Source organism: Lynx canadensis, chromosome A2 (assembly GCF_007474595.2).
Source record: "Lynx canadensis isolate LIC74 chromosome A2, mLynCan4.pri.v2, whole genome shotgun sequence".
In the NCBI taxonomy this organism is placed as follows: domain Eukaryota; kingdom Metazoa; phylum Chordata; class Mammalia; order Carnivora; family Felidae; genus Lynx; species Lynx canadensis.
Genome location: NC_044304.2, coordinates 10,663,315 through 10,690,117, shown reverse-complemented (window position 1 = coordinate 10,690,117; position 26,803 = coordinate 10,663,315). Strand labels below are relative to the sequence as shown.

Here is a 26,803-nt window from a genome sequence, read left to right as displayed (position 1 = left end):
GGGTGATGGGATGGGCTAAATGGGTGAGGGGTATTGAGGGCGCTTGTTGGGATGAGTGCTGGGTGTTATATGTAAGTGACGAACCCGTAGTATCTACTTCTGAAACCAATACTACACTGTATGTTAACTAATTCAGAAGTTGGGCTATTTTGAAATCAAGGAGCTGAAGGCTTGCTTTCCTTCTGGCTGGTCTGCATGTATTTGACCGATTGATTTATACAGCCTGGTTTTGGATGAAGCAAGTTTCTTTCTCACTCTTCTTATGTGGCACCTTTTCTTTGTTATTCCCGTTCTTTGGGTTTTTATCTTTTTTGACAAGACACTGTAGAGCGTTTGAGAAAATAACAAGAAGGATTTACCTTTCCCACCCATCTCCCAGGAAAGCCTGAGATGGGCTGCCATGTTGATTGGGGATGGAACTTCTTAACTGTCAGTGAAAGGGGCACTCTCTAATCATGCTGGCAGAAATGGGAAGTGTGGAAAGATGGGGAAGCAATCTGAAGGCAGCTATAAATATTCAAAATACAGATTTTCTTCAGCTTAGGGTTTCTCAATCTGTGCTCTGCTTGACATTCTGGGCCACATCCTCCTCTGTGGTGGTGTCTACCTGGGAATTCTATGTTGTTTAGCAGCATCCTTGACGGCCACCTGCCCCTCCCAGCCTCACAGTGACAAATATCTGCATATCACTTCAGCGTTCCCTGGGGGACAAGATTGCCCCAGGTTGAGAAGCATGGTCTTAACTTAATAGTCCCCAAATATTTTGATAGCAGTGATATATTAAGAAAAAATATGAATGACCGTTGCATGTGTGAGTTGCACAGCAACGTCTTGAAGGTGACACAGATATTGAAATAAGGAGCCAGCATTATATTAGTGGATGGGAGGCAAGTCCACGAAGAATTATTAAGAAAGGAGGAAAAAGGGGGGGGGGTGCCTGGGTGGCTCAGTCAGTTAAGCGTCCAACTTCGGCTCAGGTCATGATCTCACGGTTTGGGAGTTCGAGCCCCGCGTGGGGCTCTGTGCTGACAGCTAGGAGCCTGGAGCCTGCTTCAGATTCTGTGTCTCTCCATCTCTCCGCCCCTCCCCTGCTCATGCTCTGTGTCTCTCTGTCTCTCAATAATAAATAAAAACGTTAAAAAAATTTAAAAAATAAAAAAAAAGAAAGAAGGAAAAAGGGACACAGGGTAGAAGAAAAGGCCGCACTGGAACATAAAGATGTGCATAGCATCTTATTGAAGCATTTGTATGCAAGTGTGTGAATATGTATACATGCATAAAGTGGAAAAGAAATTTTAAAAGAAACTAAGAACTTCTGGAACAAAGATTATCAGTGAGAATGACATTCTGTTAAGTCTATTGTTTCTTTTTCTTTTTCTTTTTTTTTTAAACACGTATTCATTTTTGAGAGACAGAGAGAGAGCACGAGTGGGGGAGGGACAGAAAGAGAGGGAGACACAGAATCCGAAGCAGGGTCCAGGCTCTGGGCTGTCAGCATGGAGCCCGATGTGGGGCTCAAACCCACGAACCGTGAGATCATGACCTGAGCCGAAGTTGGACGCTTAACCCACTGAGTCACCCAGGCGCCCCAAGTCTATTGTTTCTAAACAACTGTATTGAATGAAAACAACAAAATGGAATGAAAATCTACTACTAAGTTACAGAAAGACGTACAAGAGCAACAACGTAATGACCCCACCATGGGTCACTAATTCAAGATTAAATTGCCAAAGACTTGGAAATAAAAAGGTATATCAGAAGGGCATTTACCTTGTGGGAGGAAGCGGTAAGTTGTGATTTCATCTTACTTAAAGATACACGGATTCACATAGGCTTATAGAATGGAAAGGCAATCTTTAGTCAATTGGTAAAGAAAAATACCTTCCAGATGATGGCCAAAGGTGATGCAACCTTCAGAAATAGATCTAATCCCCAAAGGCCAAAAAGAGAGTGAAAAGATTTCACATCTCTTTTAGCAACAGAGATGTGAAAACAAGTCAGAAACATGCATAAAGGGTAATTTATTACCGCTAAGAATGAAGCACTTTCTTTCTCGTGTATAGCAAGTACTGACACATGAAGAATACTGACCAGCCTGCCCCACTTTGTTCATAAGGAAATGAAAAAGAGGGGCTCCTGGGTGGCTCAGTTGATTAAACATCCTACGCTTGACTTCAGCTCAGGTCATGATCTCATGGTTCTTGAGACCGAGCCCCATGTCTGGCTTTGCACTGACAGCACAGGGCCTACTTGAGATTCTCTCTCTCCTCTTTCTCTGCCTCTACCACTGCTCGTGCTTGCTCTCAAAATAAGTAAATAAACATTAAAAAAAAAAAAAGAAAAACAAAAAAGCAATGCCTGAGATGTAATGGACAGACTGATGATACAGTTAATAATAGTGTATCACGTGTTGGAAAGTCCCTAAGAGAGTAGATCTTACTTTTTTTTAATTTTTTTAAATGTTTTATTTATTTTTGAGACAGAGAGAGACAGAGCATGAACAGGGGAGGGGCAGAGAGAGAGGGAGACACAGAATGTGAAGCAGGCTCCAGGCTCTGAGCTGTCAGCACAGAGCCCGACATGGGGCTCGAACTCACGGACCATGAGATCATGACCTGAGCCGAAGTCGGATGCTTAACCAACTGAGCACCCAGGCGCCCCGAGAGTAGATCTTGAAAGTCCTCATCACAGAAAAATATTTTGTGACTATGCACAGTGACAGATGTGGTGATCATTTTGTGATATATACAAGTATGGGATCATTATGTTGTATGCCTGAAACTAATAGGATGTTGTATGTCAGTTATACCTCAAGAAAAATTTTTAAGCAATTGAGAGAGCCTGATATGACTGACTGATAGATTTGACCACACAAAATTCATAAACTTTCATACATTCCTCACAAATACATTTATACATACATAAAAGAACTAAATGGCCGACAGTTTGTATAAAAACTCCAATTCTTTGTTACGAGGTGTCAAATTTTTATTTTTGTTTTTCTCAAGCTCTTATTTTCAAGCAATCTCTACATCTAACGTGGGGCTCAACCTCACAGCTCCAATATCAAGAGCCACACACTCCATCGACTGAGCCGGCCAGGTGCCCCAAGGATTAAAAAGAAATCTAAACACTTGTAGAACACCATCCAAAGGGAAAGGATTTGCACAGACAATTTTTAACAGAGAAGCTGTCAAATGACTAACAAACCCACAAGTACATTCAGCCTCACAGGTTATAAAATAATGCAAAATAAAGCTCATTAGCAACCTATTTCCATGTATTAATCACAATTTTTTTCCAATACCCAGAATGAGAGAAGATGATGTGTGTATGTTTCGTGCACCACTATTGCAAGGATGTATTTGCAATTGTTCCTTGGTCTGGATCTTTTCATCTATATGGAAGCATAGTCTAAGATGTCCCATTAAAATAAAAAGAAATGCCCTTGCTTCACTGCATGTCTCTCCACAGCCAATACCCTGTTTGTGTACTCCCATTAATTAATAAGATCCTTGTACTTATGTTCTACTTTTCCTGGAAGCACTTTGTGCCTTCTTCTTTCCTTCAAATTGGGCTTCCATTAATATCATTTTAATTACCAACATGGATCCTTGCATTTCTGATTGCAATATCCACTTTTTAAAGCATCATAAATAAACAAAATAATTTTTTTGGTAAAGCCAGCCAACAATGACAGTAATCTCTGGCATCTGGGCTATGCTGGATTTTTCTCAGTGACCTCCAGTACGAGTTCTTGCCTTCCATTTGCTTTGATCCTTTCCTGCAGTGTCTGTTGGGCTCTTGAACTCACCTGCACATGAACTCACAAGGCAAGTTCTCCCTTTGGAAGTCAAAATTCCTCCCTGGATAGTTGACGATGGACATCAAACTCAGTCCCCAGACAAGGCACCAGGGAGGCATTGAGCATTGGTCTCCTGGCCAGATTTAGGACTCCAAGAGCAACAACCATGTTCTGTCCAGTGAAAACGCACATGCTGAGGTTCTGCAGCAGAAGAGATATTTACAGCTCCCCGCATGTGCTCATGAGGCATTTTTATCTCTTGGTGCTCCAGCCTTTAAGTGCATGATGTCTCCTTGGGATACTGGTCTGGACACAATGGAAATATTTCTGGCAGATTCTCTGTTCCTAGGAGACTACATTGCATGCCAGGTGAATTCAGTTTTTATTACATTGTCTCCATTAGTTTTCCTGTTTCTGGAGGTCTAAACCTCCCAGCACCTCATTACAACCCTGGCTTCAAGTTTTCTCGAAAATCTAACACAGAGGAATTCATCAGACGACTTCCCTTACATTGATCTGTGGTGGAGGCACACCCCTGATATCTTTAGAAAACTACTATTTCCTTCTTCAAGAAGGGGGAGAAATTTGTTCCTTTAGTGTATAACCTTGGGTACTACACTCCTTGGCTTCATGATAGTTTAGCCAAAACAATTAGGAATTTCATAGATCACAGGTTAAGAACTGCCATTTAGTCCCTCACTCTAAAGTGTTTATTAATTATTAGAGACACATTTACATTTCCTGCACCATAACCTAGCTTACTTAGCACATTATAGGGAGTGTCAATTTTTTTTTAAACGTGCTTTCTGTGAAGCTATACTTTTAGGGACGCCATTCTCGGTTGTAGAAATCAGGCTCAGAGAGATTTAATGTGCTGCTTTAATGTATAAAGCAAGTAGGGAATGGGGTTTTGATGAGAATTATGTTAGGGTGCTTTCAGTTCTGAAATTCTGGCCCAGTGGTTCTCAACCAGAGATGACTTCACCCTGGGATATTTGGCCATGTCTGAAGGGATGCTCTCAAACTCCTCAACCCACAGGACAGCACCCAACAAAAGTAATTTATCCAGCTGTCAAAAATGCAAATTTTGGGGGTGCCTGAGGGCTCGGTCGGTTAAGTGTCTGACTCCTGATTTCAGCTCAGGTCATGGTCTCATGGTTCGTGGTATGGAGCCCTGTGACGGGCTCTGTGCTGACAGCATGGATCTTGCTTGGGATTCTCTCTCTTCCTATCTCTGCCCCACTCCCCCTCCCCATGCACTCTCTGTCTCTGAAAAAAAAAATTAAAAAACAAATTCCAGGGGTGCCTGGGTGGTTCAGACGGTTGAGCGTCCTACTTCGGCTCAGGTCATGATCTCACAGTTCGCGAGTTCGAGCCCTGAGTCGGGCTCTGCGCTGACATCTCAGAACCTGGAGCCTCCTTCGGGTTCTGTGTCTCCCTCTCTCTCTACCCTTCCCCTGCTCGCCCTCTGTTTCTCTCTCTCTCTCTCAAAAATAAACATTAAAGAAGTTAAAAAAGAAAAGACGCCAATTCTGATTCATCAGGCCTCTAGTGGGCCCAGGGACTCCGCATTTCTAACAAGCTCCTGGGTGGGTGGTATTGACGCTGGGGATCCTGGTCTATGGGTCACAGTTAGGGAGCGAAGCTGATGTCCTGTGTGAGATCCACGTGTAGGTGCTTCTAGGTCTTATCCACCAGGAATCTATCTTCCTTGCACGTATTTTTGAAAGAGTAGTATTTCACTCACTCTTCGGGCGATGAAAGATTCTACGCTTGAGTTTTTAAATAGAAGGGCTCTTGAGGGATATTAAATAATATATGAAAAGGAAGATTTTGTGGTAGGCGGAATAAGGGCCTCCAAAAGATTCATCTTGAAGAACGTTTGAAAATGTTAGCTTACGTGGCAGGGTAATTAAGATAGCAGATGGAGTAAAGCTCTGAATCATTATCTGAGGATAAGAAGATCAGCCTGGTTGGGGGCGCCTGGGTGGCTAGGCTGGTTAAGTGTCTGACTCTTGGTTTTGGCTCAGGTCACAATCTCATGAACTGTGAGGTTGAGCCCTGCATCAGACTTCTTGCTGACATTGTGCAGCCTGCTTGGGATTCTCCCTTTCCCTCTCTCTCTGCCCCCACCCTCCACACTGCGCTCTCTGTCTCTCCCTCTCTTTCAAAATAAAGAAATAAACTTAAAAATAAAGAAGCTTAAAAAAAAAGGAAGAAGATAAGCCTGGATTATCCACACTGGTCTGGTGTAATCACAACGGTCCTCTAAATGTGGAAGAAAAGGAAGAAACATGGAGTCAGAGAGACATTGGAAAGTACTGTTCTGTTGGTTTCCAAGATGGAGGAAAGGCTGTGAGGTAAGAATTGTGGGCCCTGTAGACTGTGAAGCAAGGAAAAGGTCTGTTCTCCTCTGGAGCATCCATGAAGATCGCCACCCATGGACATCATTATTGTAGCCCAGTGAGATCCCTTTCATGCTTCTGATCTCTAGAACTTTCAGAGAATTATTTGTCTTGAGACATTAGTATGACAACAGCAAAAGGAATCTAATCCAGATATTTATCCAATAAGATATTGTTCACAGGAACTGCGTTTGAACTTCTCAAATCATTCAGTTAACTTTCCTTGGGCCAAGGTATCAAGTGTTGAAATCCCACATTGAGTAGAGACATAGAGTTCATTTGGAAGTATTTGGTCCACTGCATAAATGTAAATATGGTTCTGATTTTGAGGTCTTTGTGGCATTAAGATAGGAAGAGTGATTCATTATTTAAAAATAATTACCCAAGGGGTGCCTGGGTGGCTTAGTCAGTTAAGCGTTGGACTTCAGCTGAGGTCATGATCTCACGGTTTGTGAGTTCAAGCCCTGAGTCAGGCTCTGTGCTGACAGCTCAGAGCCTGGAGCCTGCCTTGGATTCTGTGTCTCCTTCTCTCTCTGCCCCTCCCATGCTCATGCTCTGTCTCTGTCTCTCAATAATAAGTAAATGTTAAAAAAATTAAAAAAAATAAATCACCCTAAGTTTTTTTTTAAATTAAGTCACTCATGCTACTTTAAAACTTTGTGTCCAGGGGGTCCTGGGTGGCTCAGTGAGTTAAGCGTCCGACTCTTGATTTTGGCTCAGCTCATGATCTCACGGTTTGTGGGACCGAGCCCCATGTTGGGCTCCACACTGACAGCAAAGGTTCTGCTTGGGATTCTCTCTCTCCCTTTTTCTCTTCCCCTCCCTCTCTCTCTCTAAATAAACTTTAAAAATAACTAAATAATTTTTTGTGTACAAAGTACTACGTTCTTTCAATTTCACATTGATGCAAACATTTCTTTTCATTTCAATATTCTGCAACTTTCTCTCAAGTTTCCTTTCAACATACTAGGTGGGCTTATAAATGAGTCTGTGTATATGTGCACATATGTGGGTGAGTGTGTTTATTTGAAAGATGTATGCGTGTGCACACACTCATGTACATACACAACCTCTTCACTCTTAAATGTTTTCTTTGTACTTGACCCGATGTATCCAACACTTTATTTTGTCTTACAACATTCATTTCGAGTTCCATGTTACCTTCAGAAATTGACCTTCAGATGAATTGCATTTTTAATAATAACATAAAAATGCAGATAAAGCTTACTGTGCATCTTCTCAAGTTCTTACAAATTGACCCATGCAGTATGCACTCTTAATTCAAGTATGGCTCCTTTAACTTAGCAAATTGTACATTTAAAATATGTGTAGTTTAGGGGCACCTGGGTGGCTCAGTTGGTTGGGCCTCTGACTCTTGATTTCTGCTTGGGTCATGATCCCAGGATTGTGGGATCAAGCCCCATGCTGGGCTTTATACTGAGTGTGGAGCCTGCTTAAAATTCTCTCTGTCTCTCTCCCTCTCTCTCTCTCTCTCTGTCCCCTCCGCCCTTTGCTCCCTGCTTGCATTCTCTTTCCTTTTAAAACAATAAACATTAAAAAATTAAAATATGTGTAGTTTATGGTATGTAATTATATTCCAATAAATTAGTTAGGATTTAAAATTCTAGTGGTATGTGACACACATTGGATCAAGAGTACATGTAGCTGAGTCCCACCTGACAGGTGGGACAAATGTCTTATAACTGGGAAGAAGGCAGAGTGTCATATATGGATATAGAAGTAGCAAAATTAAATTAAGGCAATTTACATTTGATAAACTATTTTTTCCATAAACGATAAGATTAACCTACATATACAAATGGAGTAAATATCATGTATTAGTTGAAGAAGGAAGTGAACTACAGCTCCACACACCTTTGTGGATGATCTTTAGAAATACAAAAGGGGCTCCTGGGTGGCTCAGTTGGTTGAGCATCTGATGCTTGATTTCTGTTCAGGTCGTGATCCCAGGGTCACGGGATCAAGCCCCACATTGGGCTTCATGCTAATCATGGAGTTTGCTTGGAATTCTCTCTCTCTCTCCCTCTGCCCCTCTCCCCTGCTTGCATGGTTTCTCTCTCTCTAAAATAAAAAGAAATTTCTTTTTATAAAAAAAAGAGAAAGAAATGCAATGTAGAAACTGTTAAGCAGTTCAGAATAGATCAGAACAACTCCCCACAAGACAATCCCATATTATTGCCAATTATAAAGGCATTATAGTAAAACATGTGTTTTCAAGAATGGCTTGTTTCACAATGGCTTGATACAATTGCTTGTATCCTAGCAAACAGGTATATAATTATAAAAGCCACCAGAACTGAGAGAAATTATAATAATCTACATCTTCCCATTCTAGGCATTTGTGCTGATATTTGGGGACAGAATTCATTAGCACTCTGCTATTAAAATTTCTTTCAATGACCTGATTAAAAAGAGACTTTATTAGGGTTCCATCCAGGTAACCAAGAGAGGTTGGAAGGGCATACTTCTTTGCACCAAAGTTGTGACCTGAATCATATGGCTGGACAGGAATTCAATCTCTTTAATGAGTCATCTTTTGATCATGAGGATATATATGTCTGATGTATAATGGATGATACTGATATCGTTCAACCAGAAGCCCATTTCATGGTTATGGCAAAATTTAGAAAAGAGGAGATATTTCATTCAGAGCAGTGGAAAGAGTCCTATTTGTATGTAGCAGAAAGAGGAAGGTGATTCAGTAAAAACACCATAAATATGCCAACCAATTCTTCACTCCAGTGGAAAAAACCCAAGTCTCGTACAAGGACACCAAACTCCATACTTCAATAGGTAGACGGGCTGTATGAAATGAAATATTTTGCTCAGTAATACAAAGTATAATTTCAATTTTTCTTCATTATATGTAAGATCTTCCCTGGATCAAAGACCATATGAAGTTTATTTATTGAAATATATGTTTCTGTGTAGATGCCACAGGGAGACGTGTATTTGGTAATATTTGTCAATCACTGTGGTAGCATATACCTGCATAGGACCACATGATTATAATAAGGAGAATGGAACCCAATGGCTTACTATAAGATGAACTATAAGTTAGTCTACGTTGTCAGAATGACAAGTCAAGACAGTGATGTACAAAATATTGATGTGCACAAGTGAAAAACTGCAGTCTCATACTTTCCTGTATTATAAAATTATACAAATAGCCTTGGTTATCAAAAGTAGTTTTTTCTCTATGAATAATATAACTCATGACTATCCTTGTAGTAAAACAGGAGAAAAATTACTTGGGATGGTATATGTTGTTTGAGTAGAAATTATTCTTCAGAAATCCATGTTACCCCATGACATAAATGGGAATTTACAAATATTTTTGATCAAGGCTAGAAAAAACTTTGAAAAAGTAGGGATTGGACAAAGAGGAAACTGTATGTCAGACAGAGCAGAAGCTTAATAAAAGGGGTTATTTAAATTGTATGGAGAAGCTGAATTCAAATAAATGGAAATGCCAGGAAATAAACAGGAGGAGCACATTCTACTTCCACAATCTTATCAAGGGATAACAATTCCTGGCTCTGAGGCTTTGAGCCCTGCAATCATGGGCACATCTTTAGCCCCAGAAAGATTGGTCCTTACATCGCTGGAATCCCAATGATTCTTTTCAGAGCCCTCTTTATGTCTCTGTTCCTCAGGCTGTAGATGAAGGGGTTCAGCATGGGCGTGACCACCGTGTACATCACCGAGGCTGTTGTACTTGAGTGGGAACTCTGGGTAGCAACAGAGCTAAGGTACACTCCTAGGCCTGTACAACAAAATAAGGAGACAACTGAGAGGTGAGATGCACAGGTGGAAAATGCCTTATACTTGCCCTGAGCTGATGAGATCCCATGTATGGAGGAGACTATCTTAGAGTAAGAGTAAAGGATCCCAGCCAAGGGAGCACCACCGAGGAGCACAGTTGCAAAATACATTACTGTGTCATTAAGAAAGGTCTCAGAACAGGCAAGCCTGAGGACCTGATTGAGTTCACAAAAAAAATGGGGGATTTCCATGCCTGTGCAGAAGGACAGTGGCAGCACCATTAAGGTTTGTAACAGTGAGTTCAGAACACTGATGATCCAGGATACCAGAACAAGCAATCCACAGAGCTGGGGGCTCATGATGATGGTGTATTGCAGGGGGTGACAGATGGCCACAAATCGGTCATAGGCCATTGCAGACAGGATAAGGTCATCCAACTCTGCACAAAGTATGAAAAAATACATCTGGCTGATGCAGCCTGCATAGGTTATGACCTTGCTGTGGGTCTGGATGTTCAGAAGCATCTTCGGGACGGTGGTGGAGGTGAAGCAGATGTCTACAAAGGACAGGTTGGCCAGGAAGAAGTACGTGGGCGTGTGGAGGTGGGAGTCAGAGCTGATGGCCAGGATGATGAGCAGGTTTCCAAACACAGTGATCAGGTACATGGAGAGAAAAAGCCCAAATATGAGGGACTGCAGTTCTGGTTCCTCTGAAAATCCCAGAAGAAGAAACTCTGAAATTTGTGTATCATTGCCTAGTTCCATGTGGTGGAGTTGACTACTATGGAAGAAAAAAAATAACGTGATTAATTTTCAAGCAAATAGGTTTTGTTAACTTATTGTCCTTTATTTCTTTTTTATTTTTTAAAGTTTTTATTTAAATTCCAGTGGGTGATGGGCATTGAGGAGGGCACCTGTTGGGATGAGCACTGGGTGTTGTATGGAAACCAACTTGACAATAAATTTCAGATTAAAAAAAAGAAAATAAAAATAAAAAAGTAAAAAAACAAAAACAAAAATAAATTCCAGTTAGTTAACATACAGTGTAATATTAGTTTCAGGTGTACAATACAGTGATTCAACACTTCTATACATCACCTAGTGCTCTATACATCAAGAGGGTGCTCCTTAATTACCCCCATCAACTATTTTACCCACACACCCCTACCTCCCCTCTGGTAAGTTTGTTCTCTATAAGAGAGTGTGTTTCTTGATTTGTCTCTCTCTCCCATTTTCACCTTTGCTCATTTGTTTTGTTTCTTAAATTCCACATACAAGTGAAATCATATGGTATTTGTTTTTCTCTGACATCTCACTTAGCATAATACGTCCTAGTTCCATCCATGTCATTGCAAATGGGCAAGTTTTCATTCTTCCTGATGGCTGTATTCCATTGTATATATATACCACAGCTTCTTTCTCTGTTCATCAGCCAATGGATACTTGGGCTATTTCCATAATTTGTAAATAATGCTGCTATAAACATCTGGGTACATGTATCCCTTTGAATTTTTATTTTTGTATTCTTTAGGTAAATACCTAGTAGTGTGACTGCTGGGCCATAGGGTAGTTCTTTTTTTTAACTTTTTGAGGAATCTTCATACTGTTTTCCATAGGACTGCACCAGTTTGCCTTCCCACCAATAGTGTGAAAGGGTTCCCCTTTCTCTACATCCCCACCAACATCTGCTGTTTCCTGTGTTAAGTTTAGCCATTCTGACAGGGGTAAAGTGTTTTGATTTGCATTTTCCTGATGATGAGTGATGTTGAGCATCTTTTCTTGTGTCTGTTAGCCATCTGGATGTCTTCTTTGCAAAAATGTCTATTCATGTCTTCTGCCCATTTTTAAACTAGATTATTTGTTTTTTGGCCAAATATCCATTGACTGATGAATGGATAAGGAAGATGTGGTACACACACACACACACACACACACACACACACGCGCGCGTGCACACACACACACACACTAATATTACTCAGCCATAAAAAAGAAGGAAAAGAATGAAATCTTGCCATTTGCAATGATGTGGATGGAGCTAGAGAGTATTATGCTGAACAAAATAAGTCAGAGAAAGACAAATATCATATGATTTCACTGATATGTGGAATTTATGAAATAAACTAAATGAACATGGAGGGGGGAGAGGCAAACCAAGAAACAGACTCTTAACTCTAGAGAACAAACTGAGTGTTGCTGGAGGGGTGGGGGGATGGGTTAAATAGGGGATGAGGACTGAGGAGGGCACCTGTGATGAGCAGGTATGTAAGTGTTGTATGTAAGTGTTGAATCACTAAATTCTACACCTCAAACTAGTATTACACTGTATGTTAACTAGCTGGAATTTGAATAAGAACTTGGAGAAAAAAAAAGAAAAATCCATACAATCCAAGTCCATACAGCCCCATGTCAGATGGTGACAGGTGCTGTGAAGGAAAAAAAGTGGGCATAAAAAGGAGTGGATGGGGAGGGCTCTTTTTTTAAATAGGTGTTTAGGAAGACTGAAAAGAAGGTGACACTTTAACAGAGGCTTCCAGAAAGATTTAGCAGGAGGCCAGACGATATTGGAGGAAGCGTGTGCCCTGCAGGGAAAACAGAACCAAGACCCTGGAGAAGGCGTTTAGTCCAGATATTCAAATCTCACAATGAAGTCAGTGTGGGGAGGGAATGAATAGGGATGAGAGGTGTTGGCAGAGAATGCTGAGGGGCAAGGTGGCTCTCCCACCACTGTTGAAACTTCAAGACACAGGGAGTCCTTCCTTCCATGGTGTGCTTGGCATTTTATTAATTTTGTTCTAAGGTATTCTGTGAATTGAGATAGATCCCTTCCTTATTTCCATCTATGCTTAACATCCTGGCATTTAAGGGTCACATAATGGAATATATGAACTCATTGCCCTGAGGACTGCTTGTACCCCACAACACACACTGCACACACACGAACACACAAAAATACAGAGTGCACTATGGCCTTCGGGCACTGCATTACTATCATGCTTTTGTCACCCCCAGCCATCATAATTCTAAAAGAAATGATACAAGGCAAACTCAACATAAGATTACCTTTACCCTAAAGAATGCGTAAATAATACCTAAATTCTAGTTAGTAAGCTTCCCATGGACATGTAAACATCAGGCTTCATTTTAATTTAATCATCATGTGTCCTGTATTTAAAGAAACATAAGGAAGCAGTTCCAAAAACACAGGGAGGAAAGAAATGGACACAGGGGAAAAAAAGATCTAATAAGCTCCAATTGTCCCTGAGAGACTGTGATGAGGAGAAAGCTTCCCTGATTCTGGCAGCATTCCAGCCCCAGTTACATACCCTTGATGCCAAGAATAATTAACAAAGCTGGAAAAAAAAAACCAGTGTGTCTTAACAAGAAATGGGTGTTTTTTTTTTTGTTTGTTTGTTTTTTTTACTATTTTTATGATTGAATATTCCTCTAGAAAAATGTGCAAAGGGAATAAACCTGAGTATGACAAAAGAAATTATACAATGTATAACAACCAAAGGGGATTTTTCAAAATGCAATAACAAAAGAGTTTTCCCAATGATCTTAAGTGCAAAACTTTTGGAATCAGAAAACCAGGTTTTGAATGTTAGACCTACCACATATAAGCTGTTTGAACTTGGGAAAGACAATGAATCCATTCCAGATGTGAAGATCCTTACTCAAATAGTGGGGATAGCACTGTCCATCCTCCTAAGGTGGTAGACAGTGTTAGTCAGTGTATGTAAAAAACTTACAATAGTTCCTTCTCGTTAGTAAATGAATGATTGCCACTGGTGAAGAGATTGGCTGAGTTTTTTCTTCTACCTTGAACAAATGTCTTCCTGGTTTCCACATCTCTCGGTATTGAAGAATCACAAAGTAAAGCTTGTTAGCATACCCCCTTTTGCATATTAAATATAATTTAATATGCGAATATTTGATGCAAAAGATGATGCTGAGAAATGCGTGTCTCAAGAAGTGCTGTTGCAAGGAAACAGCTACCACCATGGCTCTGGGTCTTTCTATAAATACAGAACATGCTCAAAAGCACCATGTCTTAAAAAGCTCATGGCACATGCCTCTAAGCCTAATACTTTGTTTTCCTACTCCCCTTAGCTGCAAAACTCCTTGGATATGTTCTAATTTCACTGGAACCATTTTATACCCCTCCCCTCATTCCTTCCTCAGTTTCATCCAACTGGACTTCTGTTCCCATCACTCATTGTCAACAATGATCCCTGTATTGCTGAGTCCAATGGACGCTTCTCTTTTGGACATATTACATAAATTAATTATAAATGAGTTTGCCTGGTCTCAGGGGACCTCAGGTAAAAAAGCTCAGGTTCCATTTTCTAGAACCTTTCTGGAAATACTTGCTGAGCTCTCAGACTCACCTGGAGGGAGCTATAAGATGAAAGTCTCCATGTGGAGGTCCAGATTCCTCCATGGATGGTTGATCATGGAGACCAAAGCTCTGTTCCCAGACAGGACAGCAGGAAGGAGTAAAGCATTAGTCCCTTCTCCCCCAGACTTGGGAGCCCCAAACCAACAACCATGTTCTGGCCAATCCAAGGTTTCACATGCTGAGGTTCTGCAGTGGAGGAGATATTTATAGCTCCCTATGTCTGCTCATTAGACACTGTTGCCATTGTTACTATCACCTGGGAGCACATCATTTCCCCATGGGCCACTGGAGTGGACAGAAAGGAAAAGTTTCCTGTTGATACTCTGTTCTTGGGAGATCAGATTAGAAGTCAGGTGAATCCAGTTTTGTATTACTTGCTCTCATGAACTTGCCTGCCTTCCAGAGATCTAACCAGCTTACACTTTACCTTCACCTTGAGCTGATTTTGAATTCATTGAATTGAGGATTTACTTTATCATTTATAGCTTTGAAGTAATTTTAATAAACAAGCCACATGATCCTCTTCATGTATAGTTTTGAAGAAAAAGTCTAAGGACTCACTCTAAAGTCTGAAATAAAGTCTGTGTTTGATTCCTTAATCCGAGAGACCCCTGAGTTGGCCTCAAATATAACCCTGAAAAAGACTTTTAGTAGGCAGAATAACATCCCCCCAAATATTTCCACATTTTAATTAAAGACTCTTGGGCTATGTCTTGTATCATCACAAGCGAGAATTATGTTTGAAAATGGTACCAACATTTCCAGTCAGCTGGCCTTAAGATAAACTTGTTCTGATTATCCAGGTGGGCTCAATAGATCACAAGGGGCCTCCAAATGTGGAAAAGGGAGGCAGAAGAGTTGGAATCAGAGAGATTTTGAGATGCTATGTTGCTGGCTTTGAAGATAAAGGGAGGGACTGTGAACCAGGGAATACAGGTAGCTTTATGTCTCCCAGACCTCCTTCTCTGCAGACAGAGTGCTTTTTAGCGCAGGAAGACTTATTTCAGACTTCTGACTTCCAGAACTATTAAAACATAAATTTAATTGTTTTAAGCCAGCAGCATGGTAATTTTTCACAACCACAAAAATGTCTATTTATATAGAAGTGCATATGTACTATCTACATTTAATAGGCACAGTTTAATGTATATAAGTATATTCCAATGATATAGTTAAAAGGAAAAAATTCTAGTAGAGCATGGCGGAGGGTAGGATCTAGAGTATTGGTAGCTGATTCACGTCAAACGGGGAGGGGGGGAGAAGATCTCTCTTCTAACTAAAAAGAAGGCAAAGTGTCTATATGGATACAGGACCAGTGAAATTAAGTTAAGGCAATTCACATTTGATATGCCTGCTCTAAGTCACTATCAGGTACTGATTTTATATTCAATGTACTCATTCCTAAAGAAAAAAAAGCCCAACATGAGTAGAATAAAGGAAATAATAAAGATCACAGCAGAAATAAATGACACAGAGACTAAAAAAAAATCAGTGGAGGGGCGCCTGGGTGGCGCAGTCGGTTAAGCGTCCGACTTCAGCCAGGTCACGATCTCGCGGTCCGTGAGTTCGAGCCCCGCGTCAGGCTCTGGGCTGATGGCTCAGAGCCTGGAGCCTGCTTCCGATTCTGTGTCTCCCTCTCTCTCTGCCCCTCCCATTCATGCTCTGTCTCTCTCTGTCCCCAAAATAAATAAACATTAAAAAAAAAATTAAAAAAAAAAATCAGTGGAACAAAGTCAGTGAAACAAGAGCTGGTTCTTTGAAAAAAATAAACAAAATTGACAAACTCTAGGCAAATTAATCAAGAAAAAAGAGAAAGGACCCAAATAAATAAAATCAGAAATGAGAGAGGAGAAGTAACAACTGACACCAGAGAAATACAGAGAATTGTAAGAAAACTATGAAAAATTATATGCCAACAAAGTGGACAACTTAGCAGAAATGAATGAAGTCCTAAAAAACTACAATTTTCCAAAAGGGAACAGGGAAGACATAGAAAATCTGAACAGACCAATTAACAGTAAGAAAATCGAAATGGTAATAAAAAAGCTACCAAAAACTAGAAGTTCAGGACCAGATGGATTCACAGGTGAATTCTACCAGACATTTAAAGAAGAGTTAATATCTATTCTCCTCAAACTCTTCCAAAGAATAGAAGAGGAAGGAAAGCTAAATACATTCTGTGAGGCCCGCATTATCCTGATACCAGAACCAGACAAAGACACCACAAAAAAAGAAAACTATAGGCCAATATCCTTGATGAAGATAGATGCAAAAATCCTCAAGAAAATATCAGCAAACTACCTACAACAATATATTAAAAAAATCATTCACCATGATCACATGTGATTTATTTCAGGGATACAAGGATGTTTCAATATTTGCAAATCAATCAATGTCATACACCACATCAACAAAATGAAGGATAAAAATCATATGATCATCTCGATAGATGCAGAAAAAGCATTTGACAAAATTCAATATTTGTTCATGATAAAAACTCTCAATGAAGTGGGGTTAGTGGGAATGTACCTCAACATAATAAAGGACATATATGAAAAATCCACAGCTAACAAACATCATACTTAATGGTGAAAGCTGAGAGGTTTCTCCCTAGTGTCAGGAACAAGACAAAGATGTCCACTCTCACATAGTATGGTATTCAACATAGTACTGGAAGTCCTAGCCTTAGCAATCAGACAAGAAAAGAAATAAAAGGCATCCACATTGGTAAAGAAGTTAAACTGTCACTATTTGCAGACAACATAATTCTATACACAGAAAATCCAGGAGCACCTGGGTGGCTCAGTTGGTTGAGTGTCTGACTTCCACTTAGGTCATGATCTCATGATTCATGAGTCCGAGCCTGGCATGGAGCTCTGTGATGACAGCTCAGAGTCTGAAGCCTGCTTTGGATTCTATGTCTGCCTCTCTCTCTCTGTCCATTCCCTGCTCACACTCTGTCTGTCTCTCTCAAAAATAAACATTAAAGAATAGAAAATTCAAAAAACTCTACCAAATAATTACTAGAATAAATGAGTTCATTATAGTGCAAGATACAAAACCAATACCCAGTAATCAGTAACATTTCTATACACTAAGAATGAAAGAAAAAAAATATAAAACACAATTGCACCAAAAAGAATAAAATACTTAGGAATAAACTTAACCAAAGAAGTGAAAGACCTATACTCCAAAAACTATAAAACACTGATAAAAGAAATTGAAGATAGCATAAAGAAATGGTAAGATACTCCATGCTCATGGTTGAAAGAATTAATATTGTGAAAATGTCCATATTACCCAAAGCAACCTACAGACTCAGTGCAATCTCTATCAAAATACAACAGTAGTTTTCACAAAACTAGAACAAATGATCTTAAATTTGTATGGAATTATGGAAGGCCCTGAGTATCCAAAGTAATCCTGAAAATGAAGAACAGAGCTGGAGGTATCACAATAGTAGATTTCAAGATATACTCCAAAGCTATAGTTATCAATGCAGTATGGTATTGGTGCAAAAATAGACACATAGGTCAATGGAACAGAATAGAGACTCCAGAAATAAACCCACGATTATATGGTCAATTAATCTATGACAAAAGAGGTGAGAATATGGGGAAAAGACAAGGTTTTTCAATAAATGGTGTTGGGAAAACTGGACAGCTATGTGTAAAACAATGAAATGGGACCACTTTCTTACACCATACACAAAAAGAAGCTAAAAATGGATTAAAGGCCTAAATGTGAGACCTGAAACTATAAAAATCCTAGAAAAGAACACAGGCATTAATTTCTCTGACATCAGCTACAGCAACATTTTCCAGGTAAGTCTCCTAAGACTAGGGAAACAAAAGTAAAAATAAACTGTTAGGACTAAATCAAAATTAGAAGCTTTTACATAGCAAAGGAAACAATAAAACAAAAAAAGGCAACCTAGTGAATGGGAGTGATAAGGGGTTAATATCTAAAATACATAAAGAACTCCTACAACTCAACACCAAAAAACCCAAACACTCCAATTAAAAAATGGGCAGAGGATATGAATAGACATTTCTCTAAAGAAGACATTCAGATAGCCAACAGACACATGAAAAGATGCTCAGCATCACTCATCATCAGGGAAACACAAATCAAAACCACAATGAGATATCACCTCACACCTGTCGGAATGGCTAAAATAAGAAAACACAAGAAACAACATTTGGTGAGAATGTGGAGAAAAGGCACCCTTAGGCACTGTTGGTGGGAATATGAACTTGTGCAGCCATTCTGGAAAACAGGATGGAGTTTCCTCAAAAAATAGAACTACCTTATGACACAGCAATTGCATTACTATGTATTTATCCAAATGATACAAAAATGCTGATTCAAAGGAGCACATGCACTCCAATATTTATAGCAGCACTATCAACAATAGCCAAATTATGGAAAAAGCCCAAATGTTCGTCAACTGATTAATAGTTAAAGATGTGGTATACATACAGAATGGAATACTACTCAGTGATGATAAAGAATGAAATCTTGCCATTTTCAGCGATGTGGGTGGAACTAGAGGGTATTATGCTAAGTGAAATAAGTCAGCCAGAGAAAGACAGGTATCATATGATTTCACTGCTGTGTGGAATTTGAGAAACACAACAGATGAACATAGAGGAAGGAAAGAAAAATAAGATAAAAACAGAGAGGGAGGCAAACCAGAAGAGATTCTTAAATGCAGAGAAGAAGCTGAGGGTTGCTTAAGGGGAGGTGGGTGGGAGAATGAGTTAAGTGGATGATGAGCATTAAGGAAGGTGCTTTTTGGGATGAGCACTGGGTGTCATGTAAGCAATGAATCACTGAGTTCTACTCCTGAAGCCAAGACTATACTGTATGTTAACTAACTTGAATTTAACTAATAATAATAAAAGAATAGAAGTTAGGATGAAGTTTCAGGGAGGATCTTATTTGGGATGGATGTGGTCAGGCAACATAGCCATATCTCTGAATTGGACAAGGGAGATCCAGTCACTCACAGCAGCTCAGAGGCTCACGGGATGGTGTATTTGATGTGCCCACATAAGAGGTTACATGCATGGGAGAGATGTCCACTCCAGGGGAGATGGATCCATTGGTGGAAAGGGAATATGCACCTGACTCCCAAGGTGGACACATGGGGACTGAAATGGCAGAAAAGTTTCCTTTATTTATGGTCCCTTGGCTTCTGATAAGCTAAATTGCTTAGAGAATTGAGCCCCACTAAGGGAATACAGGCAATATGGGGCTCTGAGAATTCAGCCTCTGCAGAGCTCACCTGCCGCTCAACAGCCATAGGCTGAAAGCATCCTCACCATGACCCTCCTAGATGTCCAACTAATCCAAAGAACCAGCTCCTGACCATCCATTTCTTGCCCTTTCTACATCAATTGTCCCTGGAAGGAAGGACCAGTAGAGCCAAATCCATTGAGTGATGCATCTGGGAAAGCCAGAGTAGTCCAGTAAGTACTCCAGAAAAGTGGTGTGGAAGGCAGGAAGGCTTTTCTTAACCATGCCTTTCTTAACCACTGATTCCAAATCCTTCTCATTTCAGTCTGAAGAAGACTCTTCATACCTTCTCAGATCCATTCTTCTCACTTCTCTTCTCCGAGCATCATTCCAGGGCCTCTCTCTTTCTGCAGCAGGAACTGTCCCTCCCTTATGTCTGTTCACCTGTCTCGGGTTCTGCTTTATTCCCAAGTTAGCCTTTCCTCTTGTTTGTGAAGCACTGAATGCGTGAGGCAGCCCCGCAGAGTGAGAAGGGCCTTGAGTTGGAGTCAGGCAGATGTGAGTTGGAATTTCCCCTTTCCATCCAGTGCCTGATAGACCTTGGAAATGTTTCTTCTATTCTGTGTATCTTTTTTCATCAGCACAAGAGAGAGTAGAAGGAGGTGTCACAGTATGCTTATGGGAGGACTGATAATGATGGATCAAGTGTCCAGGACATGGTGCCATCTGAAAAACACCATTTCTTTATTCACTTACTCATTCGCATGACACATTCCAAAAGAATTTTGGGGAAATTACACAATACTTAGGACAAAATGCCTTAAGTGTATATGACAAGAGAAATAACGTGGCCGAAGGAAAGGAGACCCAAACCCAGAGGAATAATTACATGAGTAAGTGAAATATCTACCATGAAATGTTACCATGGGTGCCAAAATTTGGCCCCTGATATGACTGAGAATTCCATTGAAGACAAACGACTCTTTTTGTGCTGTTAGGATTAAATTTGGCTGTATAAATGGAAAGACTAAGAATAAAAAGGGTTCATATTCAATTAGGGGTATTTGCCTCCCCTCTTCAAGAAGTGGCACGACGACTTTATGCTAACATGAGGAACAAGGGTTCATTCCATCTCTGCTTCCACATCTGTGGTGTGTGGTTTTCCAAGATATGTCAGCTGTGGGGTCATGTGTGAATTCTAGGCAAGGAAGAGATAGAAAAGAGAAAGTCTTCTAAAGAGCACTCCAATATTCCCACTCAATAACTTCTCATACTTTCCACCAACTATCCATGATTGAATGAGAAGGTGGGAAATATAGCATCTTAGCTGAGCGTATGACCGCCTCCAAATAGAGTCAGGTTCCAACAACAGGAAAGAAGAGAATAGATGTGTTACATAGGCAATCTCTGGCACAATGATTAATTACAAGATTCATATTATCCATAACATTAAAATAAAATTGTTGATAGAACCTGACCCTTCTTGATACTAAGGCAAAAAGACAGTGATCTCCCCAATTCTCATGAAAGTCACACTGTGTGATGGAAAGAGCAATGTCTCCAGCCAATTCAGGTTCTTGAAATGTTTCTGAATATAGGCTAGAAGCATCACACATGGTAATAGCCACACCGTAGGATAGGTGAGGCAGGAACATTGTTATCATGGCTCAAGTATTTCGTCCCTCACACTTGAAATGATTTCCAGTTTTTGGGTCCTCCCTCAGTGGATCAACAGAAGAGACATGGCGATGCTCTTGGGGTTGTCTTAGGTGATGTAGGGCACAGTCAGGGGGATATCCCCATATCGCTGAAGGAAGGTAGCAGAATTTCAATGGGCCTCAAAACAATAGATATCTCATTCCTTCTGAGTGTGGAGAATCTCCAACTCAGGGACTCTGGGATTATTTCTTTGGCCATCTTTCAGAGTGGAGGCCAAAGCTGAGGAAAGAAGTGCTCCTTCTAAGATAAAGAACCCCTGTGCTTATGGATTCACCTAAGTAGTGAGGGAATTTAATGAGTAACCAACTAAACCATCAACCACTTTTTAAAATTCCTGGTAAAGTTGATGCTGACAATATTCCTCAGTATTTTCAGTGCTTTTGTGAAGTGTTGGGCCTATGGAGTTCTCTGCTCCATCATTTTCTCTGACATCAATTATTTTGTAAGCTCTTTTTAAAGATTTTATTTATTTATCTATTTATGTATGTATGCATGTATTTATTTATTTAGAGAGACTGTGATTGGGGAAGGGGCAGGGGGAGAGAGACAGAATCCTAAGCAGGCTCAACACCCAGGGTAGAACCCAATATGGGGCTTGAAATCAGGAACTGTGAGATCATACCTAAGCCGGAATCAAGAGAGTTAGATGCTTGGGGCTCCTGGGTGGCTCAGTCAGTTAAGCATCCGACTTCAGCTCAGGTCATTATCTCATGGCTTGTGGGTTTGAGCCCCACGTTGGGCTCTGTGCTGACAGCTCGGAGCCTGGAGCCTGCCTCGGATTCTGTGTCTCCCTTTCTCTCTCTGCCCCTCCCCTGTTCATGTGTTCATGTTCTGTCTCTCTCTCTCTCTCTCAAGAATAAATAAACATTAAAACAATTTTAAAAAGAGGGCCACCTGGGTGGCTCAGTCGGTTGAGCGTCCGACTTCGGCTTAGGTCATGATCTCGAGCTCTGTGGGCTCGGGCCCCACATCGGGCTCTGTGCTGACAGCTCAGAGCCTGGAGCCTGTTTCAGATTCTGCGTCTCCCTCTCTCTCTGCCCCTTCCCTGTTCACGCTCTCTGTCTCAAAAATAAACATTAAAAAAATTTAAAAAATTTAAAAAAGAGTCAGATGCTTAACTGACTGAGCCACCCAAGCACCCCATTGTTTCAAATATTTTATTTTTTTTTATTTTTTTTTTATTTTTTTTTTCAACGTTTTTTATTTATTTTTGGGACAGAGAGAGACAGAGCATGAACGGGGGAGGGGCAGAGAGAGAGGGAGACACAGAATCAGAAACAGGCTCCAGGCTCCGAGCCATCAGCCCAGAGCCCGACGCGGGGCTCGAACTCCCGGACCGCGAGCTCGTGACCTGGCTGATGTCGGACGCTTAACCGACTGCGCCACCCAGGCGCCCCTCAAATATTTTAATTAATTAATTTGTTTGCTTATTTATCTGGAGAGAGAATTTTGTAGGTTCTCCTTAAAGTGCATGTGTATATATGTATGCGGGGAATAAGCTTAGGAATTCCCTGGGCTTGCAAGGATGGGTTAACGAGGCATCAAGAATTAGAAAGCCACAGGATGCTCACAACCAAGTTTGGGTAAACAAGATTAGGTACATAGGTGTAGAGAGGGCTGGGCAGAGACCCCAGTATAGAGAGGGCGGGACAAAGTCCCCAGTACAGAACAAAGGTATATGAGGTAAACAAGATTAGGTATTCAGGGAGGAAGCGCCCCCCCTCCCCCCAACTTAGTACAATAGCAGAAAGCTGCTTTCCCAGGAAGGAAGGACCAAATTAGGTAAACAGGTAAATAGGTCTATAGACCTCTGCTGGGTGAAGTTGCCCAGAGCAGAGCTAATTAACAAAAGAAAGGTGCCTTGTTGACCCTGAGGTAGCTTGTTCTGTCTTTCTTGTCCTCTAGGCCAATTTTGGTAAACAGAGGTGGTGCCTCATGTCTGTTGTAAACAACCTTCCACCCAGCCTCCTGGGGCCAGGGTTTTGTTTTGTATTAACCCAAGCCCCCTAACCCCACATATCTTCAAAACCCCCTTTCCCTCCTGTCCATGAGTTAATGTTCACAGTTTCGTTGTCTCTTTGTGCACGTCCATCACCATGTCTGTAAGCCTTCTGATCCTAGTAAAAACAGAGCAAGGACCCTTAATCAGGGCTCTTGTCTTCTCCCGGACATTAGCCATCTCTCCCATTTTAATCCTGCATCCCGCTTTCTTGCAAGACAAGAACTTTAGACCCACAGTCTACAACAAACATATGTATGTGTATAAAAGCTCTGAATCTTAACCTTAAAAACAAAAAATACCCAAATGTAACATCAGCCTAATATGCGGTGCCTGTATACCTTTCATAGATATTTGCATTGAAAAACTAAATCCAGGCTTCATAAGCAGTGTTTGGAATAGTTAAGGCCAATGAATGAAACTATGAACTCCACACGGATGGCAGAAAAAAGCTCTATTAATTGGGCTCCAATTTTTGCCTACATATTAAGTAAGGAGGCTTGACCCAAGATGTAGAAGAAAATAAAAGTGGGGAGATAAAAGTTGAAGGACCTGATGCCACAGAGGTTCTAGACCAACACTACGCAGTCATGAATGAACAGGTGAGACTCTGCGACCTTGTTGCAGTGTAGCTTCTGATTCGGTAAGAGTGAATGTGGCCTGGGACTCGGCATTCACATAAGCTCTTGGGCAACACACTCTGAGTAGCCAGGCGACGAAGGGGGACAGCTGCTCTGGAATGAGGATTACATTTCCAGCGAGTAGCGGTACAAAGGAAGGATGAAAGCATTTAAAACTCCCCAACTGAGGCAATGATATAAGGGGCAGTACTTTATTAATCCATTCACCTGAAATCGAAGGCAACCACATTTCTGTGCCATCAAAGTGATGGTAATTGAACGTTGATTTTTTTCCCCCTCTCTTTCCTGGTAGTGGTTTCATCCACATGGAATCAGGAAATCAAACACGTGCTTCGGAATTTCTCCTCTTGGGATTTTCAGCAAAGTCAGATATTCAATTTGTGCTCTTTGGGCTGTTCTTGTCCACGTACTTGGTCACGGTCACTGGGAACCTGCTCATCATCCTGGCCATCTGCTCTGACTCCCTTCTCCACACCCCCATGTACTTCTTCCTTTCCAACCTGTCCTTGGCTGACATCTGTTTTACCTCCACCACCGTCCCGAAGATGCTCTGGAACACCCAGACGCAGAGAAAACTTATCACCTGTGCAGGCTGCCTCAGCCAGATATTTTTTTTTCATTGTGTTTGGATGCCTGGACAACTTACTCCTGACCGCGATGGCCTATGACCGTTTTGTGGCCATCTGTCACCCCCTGCACTACTCAATCATCATGAACGGCCAGTTCTGTGGGCTGTTGGCATTGGGATCCTGGTGCCTCGGTATCATGGGCTCCCTGCTCGAGACCTTGACCCTTTTGAGGCTGTCCTTCTGCACAAACGTGGAAATCCCACACTTCTTTTGTGATCTTCCCGAAGTCCTGAAGCTTGCCTGTTCTGACACCTTCGTCAATACCGTGGTGGTGTATTCTGCAACTGGCATTCTGGCCGTGATTCCTTTCAACGGAATACTTTTGTCCTACTATCAAATTGTTTCCTCCATACTCAACGTTTCCTCAGCTACTGGCAAGTACAAAGCCTTTTCCACGTGTGGGTCTCACCTCTCAGTGGTCTCCTTGTTCTATGGAACAGGTCTTGGGGTCTACCTCAGTTCTGCAGCGACTTCATCCTCTAGGACAAGTCTGGTGGCCTCAGTGATGTACACGATTGTCACGCCCATGCTGAACCCCTTCATCTACAGTCTGAGGAATAGGGACATGAAGGGGGCTCTAAGGAGATTCCTCAGCAGGGTGGTGCCTCTCAGCAGTGGGGTCTCCGGAGGAGTCTTATGGTAACTGGGTGCACAATATGGAGGCCCAGAAATCTGGCTTGTTTCATCAAATATCTTTATTTTTTCCCCAGTTGTACCTGTTTTAAAGCAGTACTTTCCTGGGGTCTTCCCTGCCCTCTCGATTTTTCTTCAGGCTATATCTTGAGTTCTCTTTTTCACTTTATAACCAGTCATTTTAACTTGGTGTGAACAGAACCTGATATTTTCTCAGTTATATTTGGTAATGGTTTGGATTTCTTTAAAAAAAAATGAATCAAATCTCATGTATTTAATATCTATCCTCAGAGGGATGGGATGTGTGCCTATTTTGGAAATGTCCTGAAAACTCATTTACAGAGATGTTTTCTCAGGTCACATGAATAAAATGAACCCAAAGATTTGATCCCCTCCACGTTTTTTTCCTGATCTACTTTCCTTCCGGTCCCATCAACGTTATTAAATTTCTCAACTTGTCCACTTTACAGATTTCTTGAGTTTCAGAACTGTCTCTTACCTATCTTTACAGTGCCTGGTATAGGTCTAATGACGGAGTTTTAAATCCAAACCCTACACTGAGGTTTATTAAGTTTTCCTTAATATTATAATTTCACTTCATTTGATTGTTACAAAGTTTAGCACATTTTCAAGTTTGTATATTTATTTGCATGTTTTCTTCCTATATTTTTGGTTTGCATCTTTAGACCATTTCTCAGGTATTTTTATTCTAATTGGGTTAAAATAATTTTTTATACGTCTACACTTTATGCTTTGTAATATCCAACATGTTCTAAATATTTTCCCTAGTTTTACACTTGTTTGTAAATTTTCTTTATTGTTGGACCTACAGATTTCAAGGCACTGGAATCCATTGATTATGTTCTCAGTTCTTTGCTTTTTCTTCCATCTGGTTTATGCTCAGAGGATTAACCTAATCTTTCTTCTAGATGTCCACTGCTATGTTTTTTCTACAAGTTCACTTTATTCATTTTGCTTTTCTACATGTTCACTCTCTTTATGCCAACAAACGGTTGTCATTAAGATAGAAATTTAATGTTATTTTGCTTCTAACTAATAACAAATTGTCCAAACACCTCTTATTTCAAAAGCCTTGCTTCCCTCATTGTTTTTTTTTATTCCACTTTTATAATATGCCAGATTTTATGGGTCGCCTGGGTGGCTCAGTAGGCTAAGCATCCGGCTTTGGCTCAGGTCATGATCTCGCGGTTCATGGGTTCGAGCCCCACGTTGGGCTCTGTGCTGACAGCTCAGAGCCTGGAGCCTCCTTCAGATTCTGTGTCTCCCCCCTCTCTTCCCCTTCCCCAGCTCACACTCTGTCTCTCTCTCAAAAATAAATAAACATTAAAAAATTATAATATGACATATTTTATTTTATAGGATTTGTGTTTTCTTATTCTCCCGTCAATTTCACAGTTTGGTGAAATGGAAGTTTATTACAGGTTCTAATCAAGAACAGAGGCTATGTTGCCTTTCCAATATTGATTCTCCCCTTTTTCCTAGTAGCAGGATATTGATGGGGGTGGCAATATACTCAAAACATT

The 26,803-nt window shown here is 40.8% G+C and overlaps 2 protein-coding genes across 2 annotated transcripts; one reads left to right on the top strand and one right to left on the bottom strand.

Annotated features, from left to right (window-relative positions):
• Window positions 1-9,827: 9,827 nt before the first annotated feature.
• On the bottom strand, window positions 9,828-10,812 carry LOC115505259 (olfactory receptor 7A17-like). The gene has a single exon (XM_030302764.1). The coding sequence runs from the start codon at window positions 10,758-10,760 to the stop codon at window positions 9,828-9,830; it is 933 nt and encodes a 310-aa protein (XP_030158624.1). The 5' UTR covers window positions 10,761-10,812.
• A 13,487-nt stretch (window positions 10,813-24,299) lies between these two features.
• On the top strand, window positions 24,300-25,269 carry LOC115527793 (olfactory receptor 7C1-like). The gene is given in 2 exon segments (XM_030335618.1): window positions 24,300-24,605; window positions 24,607-25,269. Coding segments are annotated over 2 exon segments (966 nt in total). The 5' UTR covers window positions 24,300-24,302.
• Window positions 25,270-26,803: the final 1,534 nt, after the last annotated feature.

Excerpts from the sequence above, each read along its gene's own strand:
- LOC115505259 (XM_030302764.1), bottom strand. The coding sequence starts at position 10,760 with ATGGAACTAGGCAATGATACACAAATTTCAGAGTTTCTTCTTCTGGGA.